The following is a 25,012-nucleotide window of genomic DNA, read 5'->3' as shown; positions in this document are numbered from 1 at the left end:
TATGAATGAGATGATGATTCGTATGGGTTTTGATAGAAGATGGATTGATACTATTATGAGATGTATTTATCTTATTTCCTACTCGATCATTTTGAATGGAAAAACTGGTGATAGATTTAGACCTAGTCGAGGGCTTCAATAGGGAGATCCATTAAGCCCCTTTCTTTTTTTGATTTGTAGTGAGGGTCTATCAACGCTTATGAGGTTATCCATGAAAGATGGGCTGATAAGAGACGCAAAGGCAAGTAGGAGTGGGCCTCAAATTTTGCATTTGTTATTTCTAGATGACAGCATTTTATTCTGAGAAACTACTGCTAATAGGGCACATACATTAAAGGAAGTGCTGAGGGAGTACGAAAAATGTTCGAGGTAATGTGTAAATTTTGATAACTTTACTATTTTTTTACAGTTTAGATACAAATGAGGGGATCAAAAAATTGTATCAAGTATTTTAGGGATGCGATCGTCTAATAACCCTGAAAGATATTTAGGGTTACCAAACATGGTGGGTAGATGCAAAAAGGCTTTTTTTCAATTCCTTAAAGATCAATTTAAAATGAGGATTGAAAACTGGAGTACTCGATTTCTATCCCAAAGTGGTAAGAAAGTGTTCATTAAATTAGTTTTGCAAGCTATTCTTACTTATGTGATGTGATGTTTTTTACTTCCTAAGTCGTTTTGTGGAGAGTTGGAGAATATCATGCCTAAATACTGGTGGCAAAAAGGTCTAGGGAAAAAGGGTATTCATTGGTGTGGTTGGGAGAATTTGTACAATTTAAAGGATTTTTTGGGGATGGGATTTCGTAGTCTTACTAGATTTAATATCGCATTATTGGAAAAACAGGGGTGACGTCTTATTAATTATCCCGATTCGCTATTAGCTAGTTTATTAAAGGCTAAATATTTTCCAAATCCAAACTTTTTGCATGTAAGGTTAGGTAATTTACCTTCGCTTACTTGGAAGAGCGTGTGGGCTACTAGAGTACTCTTGTAAAGTGGGTTGTGTTAGAGAGTTGGTTCAGGGGAAATAATTTCCATTCGAAGTGATGTGTGGATTCCTGGATCTACCTATTACAGAATTAACGAATCAGTTGGCAATGAAGAGTTAGTGTGGGTTTCGGATTTAATTGACAATGTTGATAGGAAATGGAAAGCATATCTAATCAATAGTACCTTTTCAGAGGAAGTTGCAACGAGGATCCTCTGAATTCCTTTAGCACAAAAAGCTCACACTAACTTACTAGTACTGGGGGGTGAGTTGTCAGGGGAATTCTCTCTTTAAAGCGCCTATAAACTATTATATGGAAATGATTTTTTCTCAAATACAAATTTGACACGAGATGACAGCAATGATTTCTACAAGAAATTATGGAAATTACAGATCCCATCTAAAATTAAAATTATGCTGTGGAAAACTTTTTGGTATTTTTTTCCTACTTTGGTAATTTATTTTCTAGAAGGTTGGTGGAGAATGCTTTTTGTCTTAAATGCGAAAGCGCAGTGGAAAATCTTGGCCATATTTTTCGAGATTGTCCTACATCAGTAGAGGTATGGAGTCATTTAAATCTCAACTGGATATTATCAAACTTAGTTATGGAATATTAGGGGTGGATTACCTGGGTTTTTAGAGGAAGCACAGATAAATAGTGTAGGATGTTCTCCTATTCCTTTTGGGCTATATGGAAAAATATAAATCAATTAGTATATGAAATGAAACAGTTCAGTGGGAGGGAATTAGGTGAATGGGTAGTTCATTATCCGAAAACTAGAAGGGATTGAAGAAAGAAAGAGTATCAGATTGAGAGGAAATGAGGAATGGATCCCTCCAAATAATTCATTGATTAAAATCAACTTTGATGCTCTATTCAATCTAACACAGGCCAAATCGGGTTTGGGGGTTGTTGCCAAAAATGCATTGGGTTAGATTATTGCCTCTAAATCGATTCTCTATATGAGGGTTGTGTCCCAGTCATGCCTTTAGGCGTTGTTATTGGAGATGCAACTAAGGCTTCGAGCAATGGAAGTAGAGGGAGATGTAAGGATAATAATTAAAAAATGTCAATCAGATATTCAAGAAAAATCAAAAATAGGAGCCATCATGTGAAATATTTAACAAATAAAAAAGCGGATTTCAAATTATCTAGTTTAAGCATGTGCCTAGATCTGCGAACACTCTTGCGCATGTTCTAGCCACTAGACGTTTGAAGAAGGATAGGGAAGATTAACTGAAACAAGGAGTTCCAGGCTTCGTTGTTGAGGCCTTAAGAAGAAGAAGACCAAGAGAACCCGACTAAGAGGTATGTGGCGAAATGCTTTGGAAGGGACAATAGCAACTGAAAGGGTTTGGTTTTTGGAAAGTTGCTAGGTTTTGGAAACTAGACCGACTGAGGCGTTAAGATTGAGACTTTCTCGGGAATGGGTGCTAGTTGGTGTATCTAACTGGATATTGCTTTGTTTTTTATTTTGGGTTTTGTTTTGAAATGGTAGGCCAAGCTACGTCTGTTTGAGTTTAGGCCAGGATTTGGATCTATTTTCGTTTTGAACTGGTTATGTTTGTTTCTATTTTTATTTTTATCAATTCCAGGCGAGTATTTTTATCAAAAAAATTAAAAATACTTTTTTTAATATATATATATATCTTATTAATTAAATTTTAATTAATAAATAATAATCTGGATTGTTCAAACTCGAGAATAAATTTATGCTTAAAATTTGAACAAGTATACATATGATGAAACTCGTTAAAAGGTTATTAACTTACATCTAATAAATTTTAATTATCTTCAAGTTTATATTCAAGTTAGATATCTATAATTATTAGGCCGAATGTTTAAATTGGGTCCAATTTTTTAGGGTTTGTCACATAAGGATTTAACCTTTTTAAGTGATTATTTAAGAGCCTACTTTTTGCAAAAGTGTTTAAATGAAGGTTAAACCTTTCAAAATAGTCATATAAGGGTATAAAAATTTCGAAATTGCTTAATAAGAGTCAAACTTTTTTGAAAATGCTTAAATAAGGGCTTCTAAAATGTCGTATATCAGGTTTCGAATTATGTTTTTATTACTTTATTTTTTTAAAAGAAATATCGGATTCAGTTGTTATGTGTTTTATTCTAAACACGTTAGCATTCACTTAATTTTTCTAACAAACTGATCTGAAATGAATGAAAACCTTTTATTTGAGCACTTTTGTAATGTTTGGCTATTATATATCAGGCTTTTACTTACATCAAAGTGTATGAGTCATGCATACATAGTTTGTCATCCACTCAGGATTTAGGTATGTTATACTATGAACATTACAAGTGAATAAATCCATAAACGGGTTCAAGATCTATTCTTCTTGGGTTTAATTCGATGTACTATCAGTCCAACCAGTGACATCTATGTCTCTATCTTCTGGGAGTCACCCACTTCGATGCCCAAGATAAAGCACCTCCACAATTGGACTTGATAAACGGCATATTAGTATTTCAATCGATTTGTTCATTTCTGGTTACACTAAGGACATGTTTAGATTCGTCTACTAATATAAGTTATCTTTCTGTATTATGATCTGACCATGTAATACCGCTTAATATTAGTTTAAGTATTAGACAACCAATGAGCAATATTTGCTTCTATTTTGTTTTGCATGCAAAAATCATATTAGGACAATCATACATAGTATATTAATGTAATCAATGATTTTTTTATTAACCAATCTATTCGAAAAAACTAAAAGTATACAAACGAATATACTACACTCAAGGCACCAGATAAAACATGTCGCAACACCAAGCACAAAGTCGCGACATCAAGCCTCCAAAGTCATAATATCCTTGAAGATGTTGAAGTGAAAAAATTGTGGCCACTACCAGTGATGTCGAGACACCAACTAATGGATGTCGTGACATTGAGAACCCCCACAACCACTAGTACAACATTAGCAAAAAATTGTTGTAGGAGTATTTTTTTGTCCAACATCAGTCCAAGCCAAAACACAACTTTTATGGGCATGTTTTTCTAAAAATTAGAATTGTATCTTAGTTGATAAAAGCACTTTTGGCTAAAAACTTTAAAGGAGCCAACTTTCTTTCGTCTTTTAAGCTTAGTAGTTAGTTTTCTTCTTTATCTTTTAGGGTTTAGTTCATTAAATTTTCTGAGTTTAGTTGGTTTAAATGGTAGTTTAGTTAGTTTTTATATTAACTTTGTTAGTATTTGCACTTTGATACTCAAACTTTCCTTTATATTTTCATTTCCATCCAAATCCCTTAATATATTTGAGATTAATTTGCTTTCCAAAGTATAAAAATCTAAAATTTACTTGTATTTTCACTTCCATTGTTGCTGTCAACATCTTCTCCAAGCAACCATCAAAAAAATTCCTAAGCTTTATTTCACCTTACTCTTGTGCTTATTTTAATGAATGATTAGATTATATGTTGGGTTGTTGTTTGCATGAAAATGATGTTTGGTAACTAAATCTATGGTGGTTGGTTAATGGAAATGTTGTTTGGTTAGTTTTTGGTACAGGGAATAAATTATAAAAAAAAATGAACTAAATTGAATAGACTTTAAAACTTAGAATTGACACCTCTAAGTGAACATTTAGATAGGTGAGGCTAAAAGTATATCCTATCGAGCATCAATTTGGTTATCCCCAGTTAGTTTGGTGAGTTTGAGAGATTAATCGGACTAAATTGTCTAATTTGGTAAAATGGTAACCGAGAGGAAAAATTGAGCCAAATAGGAGTTTAAGCCTTTTAAATCCCTAATCCAAAGACTAATCAACAATATGGAAGTCAACCAACAACTTGCATTTCTTGAATTGTTAATTGTGTAATCTTGACTAGTTTACATGTTAGTACTTCTTAGTGTTAGATGCTTAATTAGTGCAATTACCCCTTGATTATGATTTGTCGTAATATGATACTTAACGAGTAGTTAGCTAGACTTCCTATTTTCATGCTTATGGCACATTGATCACTTTATCCCTGAATTCTCTTGGGTTTGATCTTTGAAATACTCAAGGTTTTCCATTGTAACACCACAAATATTACAACTTGACTTGTCACACTTGCAATATCTCACTGGATTATTATTTGTATTTGTGTTGATTCATAGCCTCGGTATATATATGTCAAGGTACGGTCAGGTATTTAATGGTAAGTTTTTCATCAATTACAACTGAAGAAGCAATTTGTAGAGTAATATTCCTTTTTGTATTCACATTTACAAGAGCCTAATCATCTCATAAACCCTCATCCTATTGATTTTTTTAGCCTTCTCTATACTCGTTACCTCAAAACATTGTGGGAGAAATCTCTTAACTTTGTGCTCCAACTTGGCATCCGAGTACTCTTCACCAAAAGCAGAAGTTTGGTTAAAGATATCACATAACTTAGCATACAAATGAAACAAAGTTTATTCTTCTAACATTCTCAGATTCTCGAACTTGGTTGTTAACATCTAAAACTTGCATTATTTCACAATAATAGTCCCCCCATATGTTGTTTCAAGAATTGCCCAAGCTTTATGAGCTGTAGTACACTTTGAGGTTCTCTTTAATTCTTGGGGATCCACACCGTTGAATATGAAATTTAGGGCCTTAGAATTATAACTAGTTATTTTAGTCTCTTTTATAGTCCACATTGTCTCAATTTTAGAAGCATTAATAACAACAATTGACGGTTCTCATATTGTAAGAACACTCTACATGTTTTCTTGTCTATCAACTTGATAAACACCTTCATACATGCTTTCTAATAGCCATTATTTAACCCATTGAGTATAGGTGCATAGGTGGCTTGGAAATTGAACTACTTTCCATGTCTCAACAAATCAATAGAAGGATCTTCACCAAATTTCTTTGGTGTCTAGTTATGATACCAAATGTAAGGGTCAAGTTGCTAGTTCAATTGTTATTTGAGTTGCAACTAAAAAACAACTAAATATTGGAAATATAAAATAGAGAACACATCCATTTGGTTACACAGCTTAGATCCAATCTTAGTTTGTGGGGCCTTACCTAGAAAGTAATCTACTATAATCTGAACAGGAAAAGAAATGGTTTAAGTGCAACCTCACTCTCATTCCTCAGTCTTACAATTATAAAGATTTAACTTCCCACTAAGACTTTCACTAATGAAAGCTTAGCTCAAATTGTAATTGCCTGTTGCAACAATTGAGCTAGTTGCAATTTCCCTATTTTTTTATTATCATATTTTGATTTCATTTCAATGTCTACGTTTTAGAGTCTTTGTAAGGGAATTTCAATCAAGTAAGGACAAATCTAAGTGGACTAATTGTTGAACAAAACACGTTAGCAAAAATATAAATATAAATAAACAAATATATATAATAAAATAAATTGAATAATTTACATTTAAATTATCGGATATGAAAAATCGATAATTAACATAACAAAAAGCAGAAATCAAAAAGAAGAAACGAGTTTTACTAGATGTTGAGGTATGTTTTACATAGTTTCCTTAAGACAGATTCGATCGCTCCTACGGTACTTGAAGAAATGTTGGTCGAATGTCTCCTTGGAGAGAAAATAATCTCGGTATGAGAGAGTGAGATTGAGCAAATAATTCCTGACACAAAATTTATTCCCCTTGTTAATAATTATTTAACCAACCTCAACGAGGTTTGGACTCACACCTTTTTGTGCACAAAGCAAGATTCCAAGCTTAGTTATTCAATTATCTTTTAAGTGGATTCACATATATATACACATCTCACACTTGTTATTTAACTAATGTGGGATCTAAGCTTTTCTTTTCCTCAGCAAATATTTCCAAGTAGCTTATTTAAGTATCAACTTCTCATTCATCACTCAACTATTTTGAGCATATGATATATAGTTATAAAGGTCTCATGGAGTAGAATATAAAACCATAATTTTATGATTCAACTCTTTACCTTTACCCATTGAGAATATGCCTCAAATTCATATAAATTACAATTTTTCCAAGATAGGAGCTCAAAAAGCTTAATTGAATAGGATCTCTATTTTATTCCATTCTTTAAATAAGATGGCATATTGGACCAAAATTGTGGAAGTTTAATTCTTTATCACACTAGCACTAAGAACGTCTATATATGAGGGCTTTGCTTACGGTTTTTGTATGACTTTCAGAGTGAATATAATTTAATTACTTTTGTGAAAATTAATATATATATATATATATATATACTATTTAATATTTTGGGTCACGTGAATGAAAGTTAGAAAATTTTTATTTTTTAGGTGAAGTTTGGGTATTAAGATTTTATAGAAATCAACTTCAAGACGAATCAATAGGATGTATAAAAAGGGAATTAAGGTGGGCAAAAACATCTTTCCTTATTCTATTGCCATCTTTATTACTTTATCAAAAACACTAAATATATTCTTTAAAAACTAGTTAATTCTATTATCAATAATTTTATAATAATATAAATTTAAACAAGTCAATTTTAAAACTAAAACTTTAAATAAAATATATTTTTAAAAGGAATAAACTTCAAACTTTATCCTCAAGTCATATTATCTATGAGTTATATTGAGCTGTGATCCAATTTTAAAAATTTTATTTATAATTCAAATTTAACTTAATTTAGTCTCTTTTAAGTATTCATACATTATAAACTATTAAAAATATAATTAAATAGTTTAAATTTAAATTTCTTTATCGAAATCTATAACCCGTAGACAAGGGTCTCACATTTAGTTTCATTTAGAAATTTTAGTAAAAAAAAAAAAAAGAAACAATAGTAATAGTGACGAATGTACCGTCACTGAATGGTGATGAAATGGCACCGAAAAGGATGTCTATGTCCTATCAACTGAAACTGCTACAGGGAAGCCAAACTAATTGGTCACTTCTCTACTTAACATGTACCAACAAATTGGACTTGGAAGCTATATTTCAACCAATCCTCAACCCAAACGTCTTGATTATCTCAAATAGCTGTATTTCATGTTCCTCAACATTAAAGCTGTCAATTTTTATTAGACCAAACAAGACATTGAAACTTTTATGATGAAGTTAAACCAATAATAATGTCGTTCACATGAAAGCTCCCAACGAACCATCGTCTGCTTTTCACCTTACTCTTTAATCTGCAGACACTATCAATGCTGCATTTAACTCGCACTCTCGTATAAATAAATAAAAAAGAGACCAAAGCTAAGTACTGAGCAATGTGAGAAGTGATGAAGATGAAATTTCCTTCCATCTGCAACAAATCGAGAACCAAAGGGATGTCATGGAAACTGTCGCTTTTCTATAACTTGAAAGCCATTCCATTCGTAAACAAGCCTAAAAGGTTGAAGCATTCCACTTCTGTTTTATCAGACAGCACTGCCAAGTTTATTTCAGCCTTGGATTGCACTTGGTCTCAGTCAAGACATTGTTTCACAGTGCCCAAAGATTCTGAAGAACTGTTGGATATGGCTATCGAGGCACTGCGGTCCAACAGGCTGTTCTTCGAACCGGGTGACACTGGTTCCATTCTAGAGGCAGCCAGGTTCCCATTCAAGGGTTGTGTGGCATTGGCCATGGAAACAGTGGATCCATACATGGATTTTCGAGTTTCAATGGAAGAGATAGTGGAGGCATGTGAACTCAAGGAACAGAAACATCTAGAGGAGTTATTGGCATGGTACTTGAAGATGAATAGAAAGAAGAACCATGGGTTTATAGTGGGAGCTTTCATCGACATGTTTGCTACTATAAATTCATGTTCCTCTTCTTGTTTTATCTCTGTTTCTTCTTCAGCTTCAGCAGCTTCCAGGACAATTATCTGAAAGCATCAGATCCCTTGAGCTAAGATAGGAATATTATGTATTACCCTGTTTCCTTTTTTTCTTTCTATTTTTACCAATAGTTTGTTGGCATATATTACGAAGTTGATGAACTGGTATAATGAATTATGAGTTCAACTTATCTGTATTATTATCAATATAAGAAAAACTTAAATTTAAGTCCTCTAAAATATATTTATCCTAAGAGTTGTGAGTAATTATAGGTATTATATTGAAAAAATATGTTTGAATTTTTGCAAAAACTTAATCCACAAATTAATATTTAAATTATATTATTTTTTCATCTTAGTACTTAAATTACCTTTTTACTAAGTTGATTTTATTATCACAAGTGGTATTTTTCATTATCAATTTTACACCAAAATATTATATCTATTAAAAATTTAGCCAATAATAAACTACCATATATATTTTATGGTAAAAAAAAAATTCAAGATATGTCCTAATAATATATGTCTAAATTTCAACAAAAATTTGCTTGAAATACAATGTATTAGTAACTATGGTTAAAAAGAAAGAAAAGCATAATTAATCATGTGGCCCGACATTACTTAAATAGATAGTGGTTGTAGGTCTTTATAATTTTTTAATGGAATATAGATATGTACTTATCCTATTTAGATACAGTATATGTATGTATTTTGTTTATTCTTCTCATATTAATTTACTAGTATTTGTTGTTGGACTCATGCCTCTTACTCTAAAATATTAAACAACTAGACTTGAATCAAAATAATTTTAGAGAATTTACACAAATTGTTTTAGCTTTACCAATAAGTAAAGGCTTATAATTGTATATTTTAAGAACAAATAAAATTTGTAAAATAAATTCTTTATTAACATATAAATTAATTCCAACTAATATAAAGTTTATTCTTTTTAATGTTAATGTAAATTTAAAATTACCGAGATTTGTAAACTGATATAAAGTTTATTATTTGTAGATGTCTATTATTTTTATTACAATATAAATAAATATATTTATTAATTTTATTAAAATTTAAAAGAACTCCTGAATTCAAAAAAAAATTGATAGTTGCACAATTTTTTATCATATTCACACTTGTGTTATCATTTTATATACCTGTTACTCCAATCCACATTAATTGTGTTTTTTCTTTTTATACATGAGAAATGTTTAATTGTATAGGATAAGTTTTTAACAGAAAACATAGATGATGTAACAAAATATACAAAATGACAGTATAAAATCCAAACTCATAAAGAACTTGTACGGGTGCCAAAGTGATAATATAAATATAGTACAAAAAGTAAAAAGTGAAGTCAAAATGAACTTAAATATTTAATGATTCAAATAAGAGTTACATTTATTTATATAATTAACTCTTTTCTTTTTTACTACACTTATATTATATTTGTGAAACCCTCAATTTGCTTGTAAAATTTTAAAATTCTATTGACAATGTACCAAATAATTTTTCTTTTTATAATAGATGTATATTGAACACTATTTGGATAGCAAATGATTATAACTAAATTAAAATTTTAAATGAATTTAAATGACACTGTTTGATGCACTTTTTAGTGAAATTTTATATTTCATAAGTAAAATCAGGGTTTAACAAATGTCTTATATGAAGTATAGTAAAATATTAAAAAATAAATATTTAAAAGAAAGATATAATTTTTAAGTTAAATATTAAATTTAAAAGAAGAAATATTAAAATTATGGATTGAATATATATATTTATACAGAATTGTAATTCTAATAATTGCATGTGTTCATCTACTTAGTTTTTCAAATTTAAGAGATTTATGATAAGGGTTATCATCTATTAACCCTTATGATTGTTTTTCCACTAGCCATACATAAAAGAAATAATAAGCCTTAATAAGGAAATTTGATATTACCTCATAAAAGTATCGTTAATGAATTCCATTTTAAACAGCATTTGCCTTAGAAATAAAGAACGGAGGTAGAGACAAGTAACTTCGTATCATATTGAGGCTTTTTTATAAAATTAATCCAAAAAATTCAATTAATTACGTAAATTACTTCTTCTTCTTTTTTTTCCTTTTTTTTTGTTTTTTGTCTCCTTACTACTTTAAATAAAAAAATTAAAAGTCCTAAAAGTAACACAACTTTTTTGTTTGGATGGAGAGATAATTTATGGTCAGGTAAACAACAATGACTACAGCAATTCTACTTCTTTCTTCAATACACAAAAGCTTTCCTACTTTGCTTCCACTCAAACTTCCATCAAACCTAGGTTTAAAACCTTCACAATCAAAGCTATCAATTAAAATACACAAGAAATTGAAACACCTTCGATGTTACAAAGTTTGGTCTTGAAGCTGGGCTATGGAACGTACTTAATTCTCTTTCCTTAATTAGTTTATGATTCATCTTCTTTAAGCCTTTACATTGGTAGCATGGCCTGGTTAATGGTTACAAAACAATATTTGGAAGTTTATGGACTAAGGAATTAAAAGGAAACATATGGTATTTTGTAATGCATGCAGTTCGTGAGTTTCTCTACTACTTTTGACCCTTTGGAAATGATGAGAAGCTAACTCTGCGCCTATGATTTCATTTACGTTTTTGTGAAACATCCCAAGATATTCAGGTCCAAGGAAGAAGAAATAGAAGTCCAAGGAGCTGCTTGCCAAATATGGAGGAGCCTACCTGGCAACCTCTATTACTCTTTCTTTGATCTCCTCCCTTTGTTATGCACTAATTAGTGCAGGCATTGATGTTCAAGCTTTGCTTCAAAAGGTAAAAACCAAAAGAGACCAATAAAGAAAACCCAATATGCACATGGGTCACAGATTTCCCTTGAGTTCATAACTTTTGATGAAGGGTTTTGGGGACTAACCATTCGACGGACTTTCAATTTCCAGGTGGGAATCTCAACCGATGTGAGCGGAGAGAAAGTGGGGACCTTTGCATTGGCATATGCTGCACGCAAAGCTGCATCTCCTATAAGGTTTCCTCCAACTGTGGCTCTCACTCCCGTTGTTGCTAGTTGGATAGGGAAGAAGGTTAAAAAAGACAAGCAAAATCTGCGGCTACTTGTATATTCAATGCCCTGTTTAATATCTAGTTTCCAAGTACATTTTTTGTGTTTCCCATAGAGATTACAGTTTTTCTTGTAGCTCCAAAACTTCTGAAAACTGCCATGCCGTACACTGAACATGGCATGCAAGTCACAAGCATCTTTATTTCATCAAAAAGAATTTCTCAATACAGTAAAAAACAAGGTACATCAGATCATTTGTTTGCCATCACATGATGTCTATATGACCCTATGCCAGTCAATCTAATAACACGTTCTAGTTGATGCAATGAAAGCAAATGAGATGGTAATATACAGCGATTAACTCGGATGAAAATATGACCTTATATGCTACAAGATCACTTTGGATCATTGGTATTACTTACTGTACATTGATTGAGCTACCAACTTCCTTTTCTTTAGTTCCTCAGAACTTCCGAGGAAACATCTGGTAGCCAACCTTTAAGGCAGCCTGCAAAGAATGAAAAATGTTCTAAACAAAAAAGAACAGGCCAAGTAATCTTCAGTTTCACACATGCAAATATGCCTTTTTACCTTCCGGTGGAATTAGAAGGCACTTCAGTTGCATTTGATGGAGGAGGCGTTTGGGGACCTGGTGCGCTAACAGTACCCATGCCAAAGTCCTCATGAAGTGTTTCAAACTCATTCCAGTCAACCCCAGCTACAGTCAAAAGAGTCATGGAATGCAAAATATTAAGCAAGATAAAATAAACGTTAATTTGAGCACATCTCAATAGAGGATACGTTCAGTCCGCCACATATCAGTGATGCTAACACCAGGATCCGATAAAAGCCAATAATCAGCATCACTCTGCAAAAAAAATCAGAAAATAAGTAGTAATTATTGATTTACTAAAGAGGCATAAGAATTAGAACATCATGCGAGTATTTTGAAATGGTTATTCCTAAAAGAAATGCAGGAATATGATACCCGAAAGCAAAAACCTCTTGAACAATCAACACACTCGTACATTTAATATCCACAGACAATATGTTTGTCATATGAAAGCTTTTTACTTTCTCAGAGCAGCACTATTGATATGGTAAAAGAGTTGAACTTACATCAACCTCTGAGGGAACTATCTTCATGATCCCACTCACAAAGTCCTGTGAAGCACTAAGATCTGAGCACATTCTATTAGCATCATGGCCCTGCATTTCAATCTCCTTCCCTCTGCTCTCTTCTGTTGCCATCGCTGTTGCTGAGTTCTCATTCAAGCCTGAAGTTGATGGAAAATTTGGAGGCGGATCTCCACCTTGTATCTCTTCAAATTTCTCCTCAAATTGACTAAAATATCAGAGAGACAGGAATCACCAGGAAGTTGACCACTTTGAATAACAGATAGATATGTGTCCTTAGCACAAGGTTTTGCCATGCCATAATAAAAAATTAAAATTACATGCAAGGATACCAACTTTTAACCAGCAAGAATCAGCGGTACCTGACAAGGTAGACATCTATAGGGCCCATTGAACTTCTGAGGACAATCCTATATCTCCTTTGTGAGTAGTCAACAGCCTGCTATAAAAAGACAAAGTTACAAATACGATGGAACATAAAAACATAAAATAAAATAAAATAAGTTGATTTTTCAAGCCTTTTGAGAGTTCTTGGTCAGAAAAGAAAAAGCCTTTGAGAATACCTCATCGGGATCTGGGACTTCCAAAGTGGTTCCATGTGGAGCTTTTATAGCTATCAGTGTTTCATTCTAAACAAGGCAATAGAACATATAGTTAACAGCTGAAAGTAGAATGCGTCCCCTAGCATTACAATGCCAGGTGACCCGACAAACTAGCAGCTCAAACATATAGTATAATACTTTATCGATTAGCAAACCTGGAAACAGGGTAAGCTCTTGATATCGTCCTCAGTCACAAAAAGCCACCTGAGATGGGAAAAAGGTGAAATGTGTTAAGCTGCTCAACTAAAGTTGTGAAAAGTAATAATATCTTGAGTGGGTAAATAAAGATTTACTTTTGATTGTTTTCATCTTCACTGAGGTCCCTCAATCTTTCTTGCATTTCTCTGTACAATATAGGAACCTCAGCAACAATCCAGAGAACAAAACCAATTAACAGAGATACAACAGCAGAGACCATAGCAGCTTAACCTTATTTTTTCATCTAATCTGTGCTCCTCAATAGAAAGATTCTCAACCTCTGCCTGAAATAAGGGTTGCCATGAAGAAGTTCCCATTATAAACTTAGATGATGATAAAAAGAAAAGTGTTTCATAGTGATAATAATTCATGAAGACAACCAACAAAAGCTTTATCATTTGCACTAGAACAGGCTAGTGCTAACTGTCAAGCTAAATTTAGAGGCCAAGAAAAACAAACAGAAAGGTAGAAAACTGCTAATGAGAAATGGCGATAAAGAACTAATGGCTTTTGACAGAAGTCAGTGTTTGAAATAAAAGCTGGAAACAACATTCCAAGAAGCCTAATCCAGCAGGTTGAGGCATTAATGGACCTACAGTTACATAGTGAATTGATTTCAAACAATTGATATTATCTTTTCAACCAAAAAGCACTTTGATAATTTGAGACAAATAGAAGACGTGTCATTAGATAAAAGGAGCAACGAAGCAACCAAAGAGCAGTAAAAGAGAACTAGTTCATGCGCATGACTCCAGAGAAGAAAGACGCTAAGATTGAACTAATTTAAGTAAAAGCAAAGAAAATATAACAAACCTTACAGCTGAAACCTAAATCATCTAAGAATCTGCATGTCAAGTAACAATTTGTCTACATTTTCATGAATAATACCTGTAAAGTAGCAACATTATCGTCGACCTCCCCTGGCCTTGAGACATCAAGCCCCCTGTAATAATTAAAAGATCGAGTGTTTTCTTAACTAGGAAAGAGATCCGTGCCAACAAAGTTCAGAGAAAATGAGATATAGGTCATACTTCCACTGAATTCTGTTCTTGAGTTTCTTTTCAATGAGACCAATTCCTTCAAGAACATTGGTTATGTCATATATCCTCCTCTTTTGCACCTGTAGGAACAGAAAACCATCACGAAATGGAACTGTAAGACCTGATTATTTGAACAAATAATGAAACAGTTACCTCCAGAGTATCAGCAGCCTTATTTAGATCAAGAATACCATCTTCAGCTTGTTTAATCAAATTGATGAACTTCTTTGTCAAAAGCCCTGAATTAAATTTAAAGAACATTGAGTCAGTCTTACCGTTCACTCACTCAATTTCTTAGACAGTGTGAAACATTGGCAACAATAATTTAGCCAATTAACTTCTTTTAGCATCATTTGGAATGAAACACCAAACAGAATACATTAGAGACAAAAAGATGGAAAACTACCTAAGGAGCTATCATAGCGACATGGACCTGCAGGGGTGAGATTATTGCCAGGGGAACCTGCAAAATTTGAAAAGTTCTCATTATCTATATAAACTTTTATTCCTTTAGCTCAAGTAGAACTAGCCAAAAAATACAAGGGTTTAGCAAGTAAAGCTTGTGGATCTACAACAACTGGTTATTGAAAAGGTACAAAGAAGAATCACAGACATTATCTTAGCTGTATACCTTGCAAGTAATACTACTCACCGAGATTTGAAGCAGGAGTTTGAGGACCAGATTTACTGTTTTTCGTTAGCCTTGATGTTTTCTGAGCCTTTCCTCCTTTTCCTGATACAGGTGTCTGGAGGGGACTGCTACCCAATTCAGTACATCCTGGAGGCAGTGCCCACTCACTAGACTCAACTTCTCGATCTGCTAGGTCACTCTTCCTCTTTAACTGATATACGATTTTTTTTTCAAATAGCAATTAGAATCATGGGGCAATTATAATTTTAGGCACAAAATGAACCAAGAGGAAAGAAGCAGTAGGCTCCATTCAAGAAAAAGTATCATATTGGATTATAAAGTTGGGTGGAAAATATAGACAATATGTATTTACAAGAAGCTGAACCATGCACCTACAAAGATATCCGGGGCATTTGCACTCGCTGACCTTTTTTTTTTTTCTTCCATGATTGATGTTATCAAATTAGCAAATTAAAAGGATTTCTCCATAAAAGAGAGGAAAAGTGAACAAGAGAAAAAGAATGTCTTTGAACCAAGTAGAGTAGGCCTTTTCTTTATCCAATTGATAAGTTAAGATCAATGGGTCACAAAATCATAGCATTTTCATGTGAAACAGCAACCACCTAAATTCTACCTAATGCCATGATGACTAATTTGTTCATAACAAAAACAGCAGCAACAACTGAACCTATAGCAATCATCCAAACTGCAAGGGCATCACCAACTAGAAACAAAAATCAGTGCCTCTCAAGGAGCACCAAGGATGAAAATTAATTGCACAACCTTTGTTGTCTTTTCAATTTATCAACTAAAGGAAAAATAATTTATTTGACATTTTTTTCCATCGAATCTTGTTGATCTATACTTTCTTAAAGACAATCTCCATCAAACATCCTCAAAAAGACACTCATTTAATTAGCTTAAAACATCCTATCTTTTTTCTATCCAAGTTTCCTTCAAAATTTAACTGGAATTTCCAACCCTGGTCAAGTCTAAAGAATGGTTTTGACTGTCAATAAAATCTCAAAGACATTGGTGAAGCTCACGCTTTCATCAAAAATTTCTCAAGACCTTTTTATTTCTTGTAGCTTTCTACATAAAGTTTTACCATTCAGACAACAAATGGGTGATCTTGATTCTTAAAACTAAAGAAGCCTCAAAGTCTCTAACATTTAGCTTAGCCAATTGAGGACTATGTCTCTCCAGATTATTCTTTATGTGAAAAAAAATTTCCAAGCAACATATGATGGTTTCACTTCATGAAATTAATCCAAGTATGCACACTTATAACTCTTTTCAGCATCTTAGCAGCCACTATTGAAAATTACAAAAAGAAATCAACAGACACTTGAGAGGCACTAAATTAAATATCGGTAAACATATAATTAAATATATGATGCATGTAGTAACAATAATTCCACCATGTCTGAACTTACCATTACTCTCAGTGTTTTGATTAAATATTAGACAAATTATTCAAGTAAAACACTCCTTGCAAATACAGTGAAACAGTTTACAAGAGAACAAGCAAAAGTTCATCCCTTTATAAGGATACGACATAATAATTCTTGAAAGCAAGCAAGATTGAAATGTTCATCCCTTCATAAAGTTATTAAGTAATAACTCTTGAAAGTAAGCATAATCAAAGCGCTCATCCCTTTTATAAGGTTATGATAAGTAATAATTCTAGAAAGTAAGCAAGATCAAAGTGTTAGAGGTAAGTGACTCATATAACTCGCTTCAACCATGATCTTTTGTCTGTAAACAAAGAGTACTCTCACTGAATCAATCTTGTAGCATGATCCATCTTTGCAGATCCCATCAAAAAAAAAACAGCTTCAATAGGTCTGCCAAACTTCAACTAAACAGAGAAGCACCATCCCTGAATTTGGATAGGTTTTTCTTACCATCAGCATGCTATGAGACAGTACAATATGACCAAACAAAATCCGCAGCAGAATGCATTTAAGGAAATAATGACTAAGCAGGTCTTACTTTTAATGGATAGATGTTTACAAACTGCTTTCTGATGTCAAGAAGCAAAACAAGTAAAAGACCTAAATGCATGCATCAAAAGCTATCACACCACTAAGAAATACTAAAGCCTATTTTTTTTCTTATAAAGCTTTCCTACAAAACCAATGCAGAAAAATTCACTTAACAAGACTTAGCACCCCAAAATTGGTATCATTGACAACTATTTATCTTGCTCCCTCAAGTGGAAATCACAAATGTTACTGAATCACCTCCAGAAAACATCCAAAAAACCCCACCCATCTATTAAATGGCCACATTCTTATTACCTGTAAATAACTTGAAATGAGTTTCAGCATTGTGATTATCATTGCGTGCTCCAGAAGAATTGAAGTTTGTTTGTGTTCTAATTATATACCAGCTATTCATCATTCATAACCAATTAACCGTTCAGAACAAGCAATTAGCAAGGACTTGATTGCAATGAAAATGACAGACATCTTTGTCCAGCTTACTTCTCTACTTGGATAATTTTCATCCTGCCTATTATGGATCCTGTCCAAAGACATTCATAAATTGGAACTTTTTTCTTTCCTGAAAACCACAGCCAAAAAAGCCTCTATACTCCTATAACTTTCCTGCAAGGATGTAACCATCAAACAAGGAGGTTTTATTCCTAAAATCAACCTCAAACAATGTACATGATTTGAGTGGCGAAAGTGGCACACAAAAGATAAGCTTTTTCTGTTCACAATATTTACAATGTTTCTACTCCATACGTTTAGATAGAAGAGCTTATTTTCCGGAACCATCAAAATCATTCATCATGATAGGAGTACTCTGCTATTATTGATTTATCCCAATCCTGCCTTAAGTTCAGTTGTGGAAAGTTATTCTCCTTCTTGATACTTCCAATCAATATTGACATTTCAATATTGACATTTCAGCCATGCACCCTCGTTACTTTTCTCATAAATGTCAAGAACTTTAATGTCAGCATCTCCCCCGAACATTTGAAACACTAATTGTAAAAACTGCTGCTCAAAACATGTTAGTAAACTTAAAAGAATATAAAGCACAACTATCAAAGTCAAACTTGAAAAGCTTAATATTGAATCAAAATTTCTATTATTTAAACAAATCACCCTGATCAGTATTGCAGATGCATTAATAAAAAAAGACACAAATGAAATAATCAAAAGTTAAAGTGGGCTGCCACTTGCCAAAGGGGCAAGCCTTCTCCAGCTTCTACTTAAACTGGGTTGCATAACATACTGCACAAATTAGACATTTAGAACAGTCAGCTTGACACATGTTGCGATTAATTCTACTATGGCAAACATCATGACCATAAGCAGAAGCCTGAAGATAATCAATCATAATTCTAATAACAAAACCCTCTGAATAAGCCAGGGCTTTGACTTGAACATCCGCTTTAAATAGGGATGGCAAAACTCAAACCGTCTAAAGGATTCAAAACGGATTTTCTGTTTTCTTTTGAAAAGTAAATGTAGGGCAGGGCAGGGCAGAGTGGAGTTGATTTTTTTTGGACAATGAGTATAGAGTGGTTATGATAATTGCTTGCCCCATCCCGCTCCACTAGATGAAAATTTACTCTTGTATATATAAAACTATTAAAAGGACAATAATGTAAAAATGTGTCATACAAAAACACATGTTTTATGTTTAAATGTTTACTTGACTTTAGAAAGATTGAAAATATTAGAAATAATGGGAAGGAATGAATGCATCCAATATACATGGAAATGGTAATGATTTTCAAGGTTACAATGAAACAGGGCAGGTGGTGGGCAAAGCATGCCAGCTATGGTGTAGTAGTGGATTTGGCTATGTATGCTCACGCCCTGCCCCATTGCCTTCCCTAGCTTTAGATTAGAAGCTGGTGTCTAGCTTGTTTTGCTCTTCTTCTTTTTAATATGGCCTGGTTTACTCTTTTGATTTGTTTTTCAGGTTCACTTTTTTTAAGCCATGTTCTTATTATAGGATTCTTTAGTAAATTTCCTGATTTTTGTCTTCCTTTTCTGGATTAATAAAACCCTATTAATTCAAATCAAACCAAATACCAAATTAGGGCAATAATTAACCCAATACTAAACAAATTTCACCAAAAACCGCCAAAATTCTCAACTATAAAATCCACACAAAACCACTATCAAACTCTAAACCAAAATAAAGTCCAAAAGCAATCTTTTCTGCAGCAACAAAGAACCAAAATTCATAAAATTCAACCACCAAGTCAAAATCAAATCAGATCTGAACTAAATCTCATGATCAACAACAACAACAACAACAAAAATCTGCAATTAACAGGCCTGAATAGAAGGAGGGAAAAAGAACTTACGGGAGACTTAACGACGATGGCTTCAGCTTCATGATCGGCGACGCGGCGAGGCTCAGTTGAAGCAAAGCGGTGATAGTCGCCTCCAGAAGCCATAAACGGCGGCTTCGTAGAGAAAGGTAGCTGACGTTTTAGTGGCTGCCGATTTTGCTGCTGCTGTTGCTGCATGGGTTGTTTTAACTGCTCCGGAGTTTGAGAATCCGACATCACATAAAACTTACAATTAAATTTAAAATTTAAAAGAAAAAAAAAGATTTGGATTTTCTTGGGTTTCTTTGAAGGAATTACTAAATTAAAAAGGAAAATGGTTTGGATTTTCTTGGGGTTTGTTTGAAGGAAAGATAAGGAGGGAAGGTAAAGATAATGGAAGGGTTTTTTTTTTAGATCTACTGTTTGGGAAGAAGGAAAATGAAAAAAAGCGGGAGAGAGAAAGTAAGCCGAATACGAGAAATATTTATATATACTGAAAAATTGGAGGGAGGGAATTCTCGATCGGATATGTAGACTTAAAAGAAAGCCCTTATAATTAATTTTATTTAATAATTTAAATTATAAAGAAAATAATAAATTGATATATAAAAAATCAATATATATATATATGTTTGTGTGTGTTAAGTTGTTTTTCTAGAACTCCCGCCAATTTAAGAAATGACAAAATTTCCATTTATAATTATTGTTTTTTTTCCATTTTTATCTAATTTCTTTACACTGAAATTTTCTAACAGTAACATTATCAGAGGAAAAAAAGAGTAAGAAAAAAGGGTCAAGCTTTTGGAGCCGTCCGATTAGGTGGAAAAATGCGTAGGTATAATAACTCCCTTCAATAAAAAAAAAGAGGTTCGAATCGGCGATTCGCGCCTTTTGTTAAGAGCAATAAAGTGGCGATTGTTTGGCGCGCATAAACTCTCACCAACCAACCAGGGACAGGAAACCCTATCTGTCATTTCCCACGATTACGCGCCACTTCATTAGGGCATTGTTTGGTTTCCATTTTTTACATTGGGCTGGAATTTGGCCTTTTTTAATTCTTTTATTTACAAACATTTAAATCAAAATTAATTTTTAATTTCTAAAATAAATTTTATAATGTAACATGCTTCCTTAAAATATATTTTTAAATAAAAAGCATGTGATGATTTTTTAATCAAGCTAAGGTTAAACTGTAAAAATCTTGTGTTTTAACTCAAGTTATTTGATTAAATTTATGTCATGAGTCAAATATACAGTGAACACGAATTTAAATAATGATGAAAATGTTATTATATTATTTTAAAAATGTCTTTGTCATTTTATTTATTTTATATAAAATTGGGAAAAAACATATAAATACTTAATAAGATTTTAACCTAAACTTTTATATTTTTAAAATTAATATTTTGTCATTCAACCAAACCTTATTCCTTATTTATAAATATAATCCATATTAACTCACATAAAGTCTAAATACTTATACTAAAACTTAAATGAAAAATTTTCACTATTAATTAAAGAAATATGTTTAAACTCAAACAAATTGAACTAAGTATTAAGTTACTCAATAACCTGAGTTTTTAAATCATAACAAAAGAAAGAGAAATTGGATTTTCTCCTCAAGAATCAAAGCAAGAAATAAAACAAAACCATAAAATCATCACTACATGAATGATGAAAGAACTTCCATTCAAGATCTTGTCCATCTTGGAAAGCATAAGTTGCTTCGATTTACAAAACAGTAACATAGTTCTTTCAACGTACCTCCCAATTCCAAGCTCAATTCATAAGCTTTTTTATGGCAAAAAAGTATTCCTTCTTATTTGAACAAATGGGCCAAATCTGGATCGTCCAAGTCTACATCTAACCAGCCATTCAATTGCATGTATTCAATGTAGTGCTCTGGGGGTTTCACTGCACGAGGGTTTCTCGGACTAAAACTGTGAATCCTCTCTATATCTCGAGCAAGCCATCGAACATAAGCTTGGTCCAATGGTGGCACAATTTTCAAGAGAACCTCTTCTCGTCGTTCTTGCTTCGCAGGCTTGTTTCCCATGATAAAATAACCTGGCCAGCTTACAATAGAAATCAGCCCGGAAGAACTTCATAGTAAATTGGTAATCTACTAAAAGAGATATATAACCTAGTTGTGTCGTATTTCTTTATCAGTTTCAAAAGATGAGTGAATGCATGTCTTCATATCTACACCTTTGCAATGATACTAGAATAACAAGAGGTTTCTTTATCGCTTAATGAATGACTGAAACTTGGGTAAAAACCAAGACAAAGTATATCAAAGAATTAATAACACCAAAGCTAATGCACTAATTTGGTGGTTTTTACATCTTATGAAATCAGAATTTAGTGCTCACATCACAGAAGAAGCCATTGATTCTTACAAAAGCATATTGGTCGCATTGGCCTTGATAGGAGGCCAATTTGTGTAGATACAGTGAAGGTGTCGACTGACATCCATAGAATGTGAACGCTAATCGGCTAACTGCAAGGATTTGGACATAGCTTTTCTACTAGAGCATTCATGCAAAGCAACCGTGTTGCCACTATGCCTTGTGTTACATTAAAACAGCACAAGTAAAAGTCTTTTTTCCACACTATTGGCAGAGTTTTTATACTTCCCAAATACCCTACAAGGATAGGGGTGACATTGTTAACCTATTCGTAGAGTTTAGTTCATAATTCTAAACTAGCAACGCTACAATTAACTTTTTTGAGGATCCTTTAATGTATTCCCCCATTCTAATACACCCATAACTAGATCTAAAAGAACTCAACCACAGCTCTCCTTCACAAGAAACGTAGAACATAACAAGGAAAGGCATGTAAGTGAGACCAAGAACAAAGCTGGTAACTTAAGGAACGTATAACTCTGAAGCCTCTTCAGTAGCAAAACTACAAGCTTACTTCCCAAAATAACTCTGAAACTCAGAAGATAGAACTTAGCATCGAAATTCTACTTCAATTTAGAACAGATTAAACAAAATCTAAAGACAGGAGAGAATCATGGATTCTTTAGAAAACTGATGAATAATCCAAGCAACATAACTAATACAATCATTTGTTGTTTAAACCAAGTGAATTGCTAAGAACAAATCTAACATTTTCAAGCAAACAAAAAGATTCATCTCCATCATTCATATTCCGAAAAATATTGAAACCGAACTTGGAGATACAACGGTCATCGCTTAGCTTTAAAATCTAGTGAAATCACTCTAAATTTAAAAAAATAAAATAAAATCTTAAATCGCCAGCGACAATAACATAAAAATAATAATCAACAAGCAAGAACTTTGGAGTTTTCTAGATAAACCCATCAATAAATAAATTAGGGCAAACGAAAATGAAATCCTAAATATTGAAGATTTGAGGAGAGAAGATGAGATGAGTTACCAAAAGAGTTTCGATAATCTCAGTTGCAGGCAGGGGAGAAACGAGATGAGGAAGGCCGGGAGCCACAATATTGATGTGCATAAAATAAAAGATAAAATACACATATAGTCACCCAACTATCAACAATTCTCATTTTAGGCACTCAAAATAAGCTTTTTTAAAATTTAAGGAATCATGTTACATAGTTAACTCATTTTGGTCACTTCCATTAAAAACTCTAATGAAAATCTGACATAGTATTTTTTACACGTAAACTCATCAATAGCTTTCAGTTTATGGGTGGGTCGGTGGCCATGGCTGGGGTGGTCGGAATCCAAACCCAGATTTATGGGTTTTTTTATTATTTAATTATTATTTTTCTTTTATTTTGGTTAATAATTATTATTGGGTAAATTATATTTTGTCCTTTTAAGTGTAACATTTATGACCTAGTAAATTATGTAATGTGATATTTAATGATTAATCCATGTGTCAAAAAATATTACGTCAATTTTCGAGAATGATCAAAATAAATAAACTAAGTAATAGATGTTTAAATTACAATTTTTTAAATGATTAAATTAATAAATTTTATAGTTAAGTCACAATTTATATAATTTGCCCTAAAATAAATGAAGAAATCCTTTGCAAACGACATTGGTTTGCCAATGATGCAAGTTTTATGATTTTCTTTTAACCGTTAGTTTGATTTATTTATGCATAATGATACATTTAGTTATTGAAGTTTATATTTTTGTTAATTTAGTTCTTATTTTCTTTAATTAAATTTACTATTTATTTTTAAAAATAGTTAAATTGTTATTTTTTAATGAGGATATTGACTAAAACATTAAATTTTTAAACACGAGAGTACGTATAGCAATTCATGGGTACTTTATGTTTTTTAACTTTTATAATTTTTTGAGTATTTTTATTTTGAATATTTTATACTTTTAAATTATTTCTTTATGCCTCATATAAAAAATAATGTCATATCAATATAAAGTACATATAGACTGCTAGACGGTTTGCCACGCTCCAAAAAAATGGTCAAATTAACAAAAGATATAAACATTAATGGCTAAATTTATCATTAAGACATTTATTTATCAATAATAGTATCGTTTCAATTGGTACAAGTACCATGAAAAATGCCTTTGTACTAAGAGTCAGATAGCAATTTTGCTCCTCTACTTATAAAATAAGTAAATTAGTCCATATATGTTAAATCAAAAAGCAAATTGGTCTTTTATACTAAAAAATTCATCCATTCGTATGGTTGAAAACTGGCATGGCTGACAGAATAATCAGATAATTACACATGGCGTGCCACATGTATCTCGTGTTAATGTACATGTACTAGTTTTTAACAATAGAAATAGATTAAATTTTTAACAGATAGACCAATTTGCTCTTTAATCTAGCGTACAGGAACTAGCTTGCTAGTGTTTTTAGTATAAGGGGAAAAATGTAATTCGTCAACCAAATTATTTATTTATATTACATTATAGAGTAAATATTTGAAAGTTAAAATATGCTCTAAATCTTTATGCACTTTGTACCTTTGGAATATAGTCCCTACTTTTACTTCCATAAATTTAGTTCCTCCACTTTTAAAATTTAAAAATTTAGATCTAGCCACCATGAAAATTCTTCTATTAGATTTACTAGTTTGTCTTTTTGAAATTAAATAAAAAATTCAATTGATAGTCATCTAACAATAAAATCACGTTGAATCTACCGATGTGGATTTTTTCTTAAAAACATTCATTTGAACTTATTGTGATAAAATGTTTAGATAATTGGGGTAAGGGTTGCTTGGGATTGAACCCAGGTACTCATGACTACAACCAAATATCGTGAAGGATAAACCCAATTAAACAACGCACAAAGTGATAAAAATAATAATCAAAAAGATTGAACATGCAAATTTTAC

General features: G+C 32.3%; 3 protein-coding genes and 1 pseudogene across 5 annotated transcripts; 2 read left to right on the top strand and 2 right to left on the bottom strand.

Annotated features, from left to right (window-relative positions):
• The first annotated feature begins 8,066 nt into the window (after positions 1 to 8,066).
• Positions 8,067 to 8,967, top strand: LOC108484638 (transcription repressor OFP13-like). The gene has a single exon (XM_017788505.2). The coding sequence runs from the start codon at positions 8,186 to 8,188 to the stop codon at positions 8,777 to 8,779; it is 594 nt and encodes a 197-aa protein (XP_017643994.1). The 5' UTR covers positions 8,067 to 8,185; the 3' UTR covers positions 8,780 to 8,967.
• A 1,979-nt stretch (positions 8,968 to 10,946) lies between these two features.
• LOC108477996 (uncharacterized) lies at positions 10,947 to 12,264 on the top strand (annotated as a pseudogene).
• LOC108455609 (transcription factor E2FB) lies at positions 11,924 to 20,250 on the bottom strand. 2 transcript variants are annotated; one of them, XM_053030907.1, is made up of 15 exons: positions 19,723 to 20,250; positions 15,408 to 15,597; positions 15,162 to 15,218; positions 14,909 to 14,994; positions 14,747 to 14,835; positions 14,604 to 14,658; positions 13,947 to 13,999; positions 13,811 to 13,861; positions 13,673 to 13,721; positions 13,479 to 13,544; positions 13,278 to 13,357; positions 12,898 to 13,123; positions 12,580 to 12,646; positions 12,370 to 12,496; positions 11,924 to 12,286 (listed from the first exon to the last, which is right to left on the bottom strand). In XM_053030907.1, exons 1-15 carry the CDS (start codon positions 19,924 to 19,926, stop codon positions 12,277 to 12,279), a joined length of 1,410 nt encoding a protein of 469 aa, XP_052886867.1. In that variant the 5' UTR covers positions 19,927 to 20,250; the 3' UTR covers positions 11,924 to 12,276. The 2 variants fall into 2 exon arrangements, with proteins under 2 accessions (XP_052886867.1, XP_017609642.1); XM_017754153.2 differs by having other exon boundaries at positions 13,278 to 13,354.
• Positions 20,251 to 21,216: 966 nt separating this feature from the next.
• LOC108471100 (uncharacterized) lies at positions 21,217 to 23,244 on the bottom strand. Of its 2 annotated transcripts, none has more exons than XM_053030470.1 (2): positions 23,098 to 23,244; positions 21,217 to 21,764 (listed from the first exon to the last, which is right to left on the bottom strand). In XM_053030470.1, the coding sequence occupies exons 1-2, from the start codon at positions 23,199 to 23,201 to the stop codon at positions 21,509 to 21,511; spliced, it is 360 nt and encodes a 119-aa protein (XP_052886430.1). In that variant the 5' UTR covers positions 23,202 to 23,244; the 3' UTR covers positions 21,217 to 21,508. The 2 variants fall into 2 exon arrangements, with proteins under 2 accessions (XP_052886430.1, XP_017628177.1); XM_017772688.2 differs by having other exon boundaries at positions 21,217 to 21,756; positions 23,098 to 23,240.
• Positions 23,245 to 25,012: the final 1,768 nt, after the last annotated feature.

The sequence above is a fragment of the Gossypium arboreum genome, chromosome 7 (assembly GCF_025698485.1).
Source record: "Gossypium arboreum isolate Shixiya-1 chromosome 7, ASM2569848v2, whole genome shotgun sequence".
Classification (NCBI taxonomy): domain Eukaryota; kingdom Viridiplantae; phylum Streptophyta; class Magnoliopsida; order Malvales; family Malvaceae; genus Gossypium; species Gossypium arboreum.
Note: the sequence above shows the minus strand (reverse complement) of the source record. Positions and strands in the feature narration are given on the sequence as shown.

What these genes read in the sequence shown, in the direction of transcription:
- LOC108484638 (XM_017788505.2), top strand. Translation starts at nt 8,186, where the DNA reads ATGAAGATGAAATTTCCTTCCATCTGCAACAAATCGAGAACCAAAGGG.
- LOC108455609 (XM_053030907.1), bottom strand. Translation starts at nt 19,926, where the DNA reads ATGTCGGATTCTCAAACTCCGGAGCAGTTAAAACAACCCATGCAGCAA. An exon ending in TCGCTATGATAGCTCCTTAG is followed by an intron (nt 14,995 to 15,161) that starts GTAGTTTTCCAT and finishes AATTTAATTCAG; the next exon opens with GGCTTTTGACAAAGAAGTTC. An exon ending in AGAGCTTACCCTGTTTCCAG is followed by an intron (nt 13,545 to 13,672) that starts GTTTGCTAATCG and finishes TGCCTTGTTTAG; the next exon opens with AATGAAACACTGATAGCTAT.
- LOC108471100 (XM_053030470.1), bottom strand. Translation starts at nt 23,201, where the DNA reads ATGTGTATTTTATCTTTTATTTTATGCACATCAATATTGTGGCTCCCG. An exon ending in AGATTATCGAAACTCTTTTG is followed by an intron (nt 21,765 to 23,097) that starts GTAACTCATCTC and finishes TTCTATTGTAAG; the next exon opens with CTGGCCAGGTTATTTTATCA.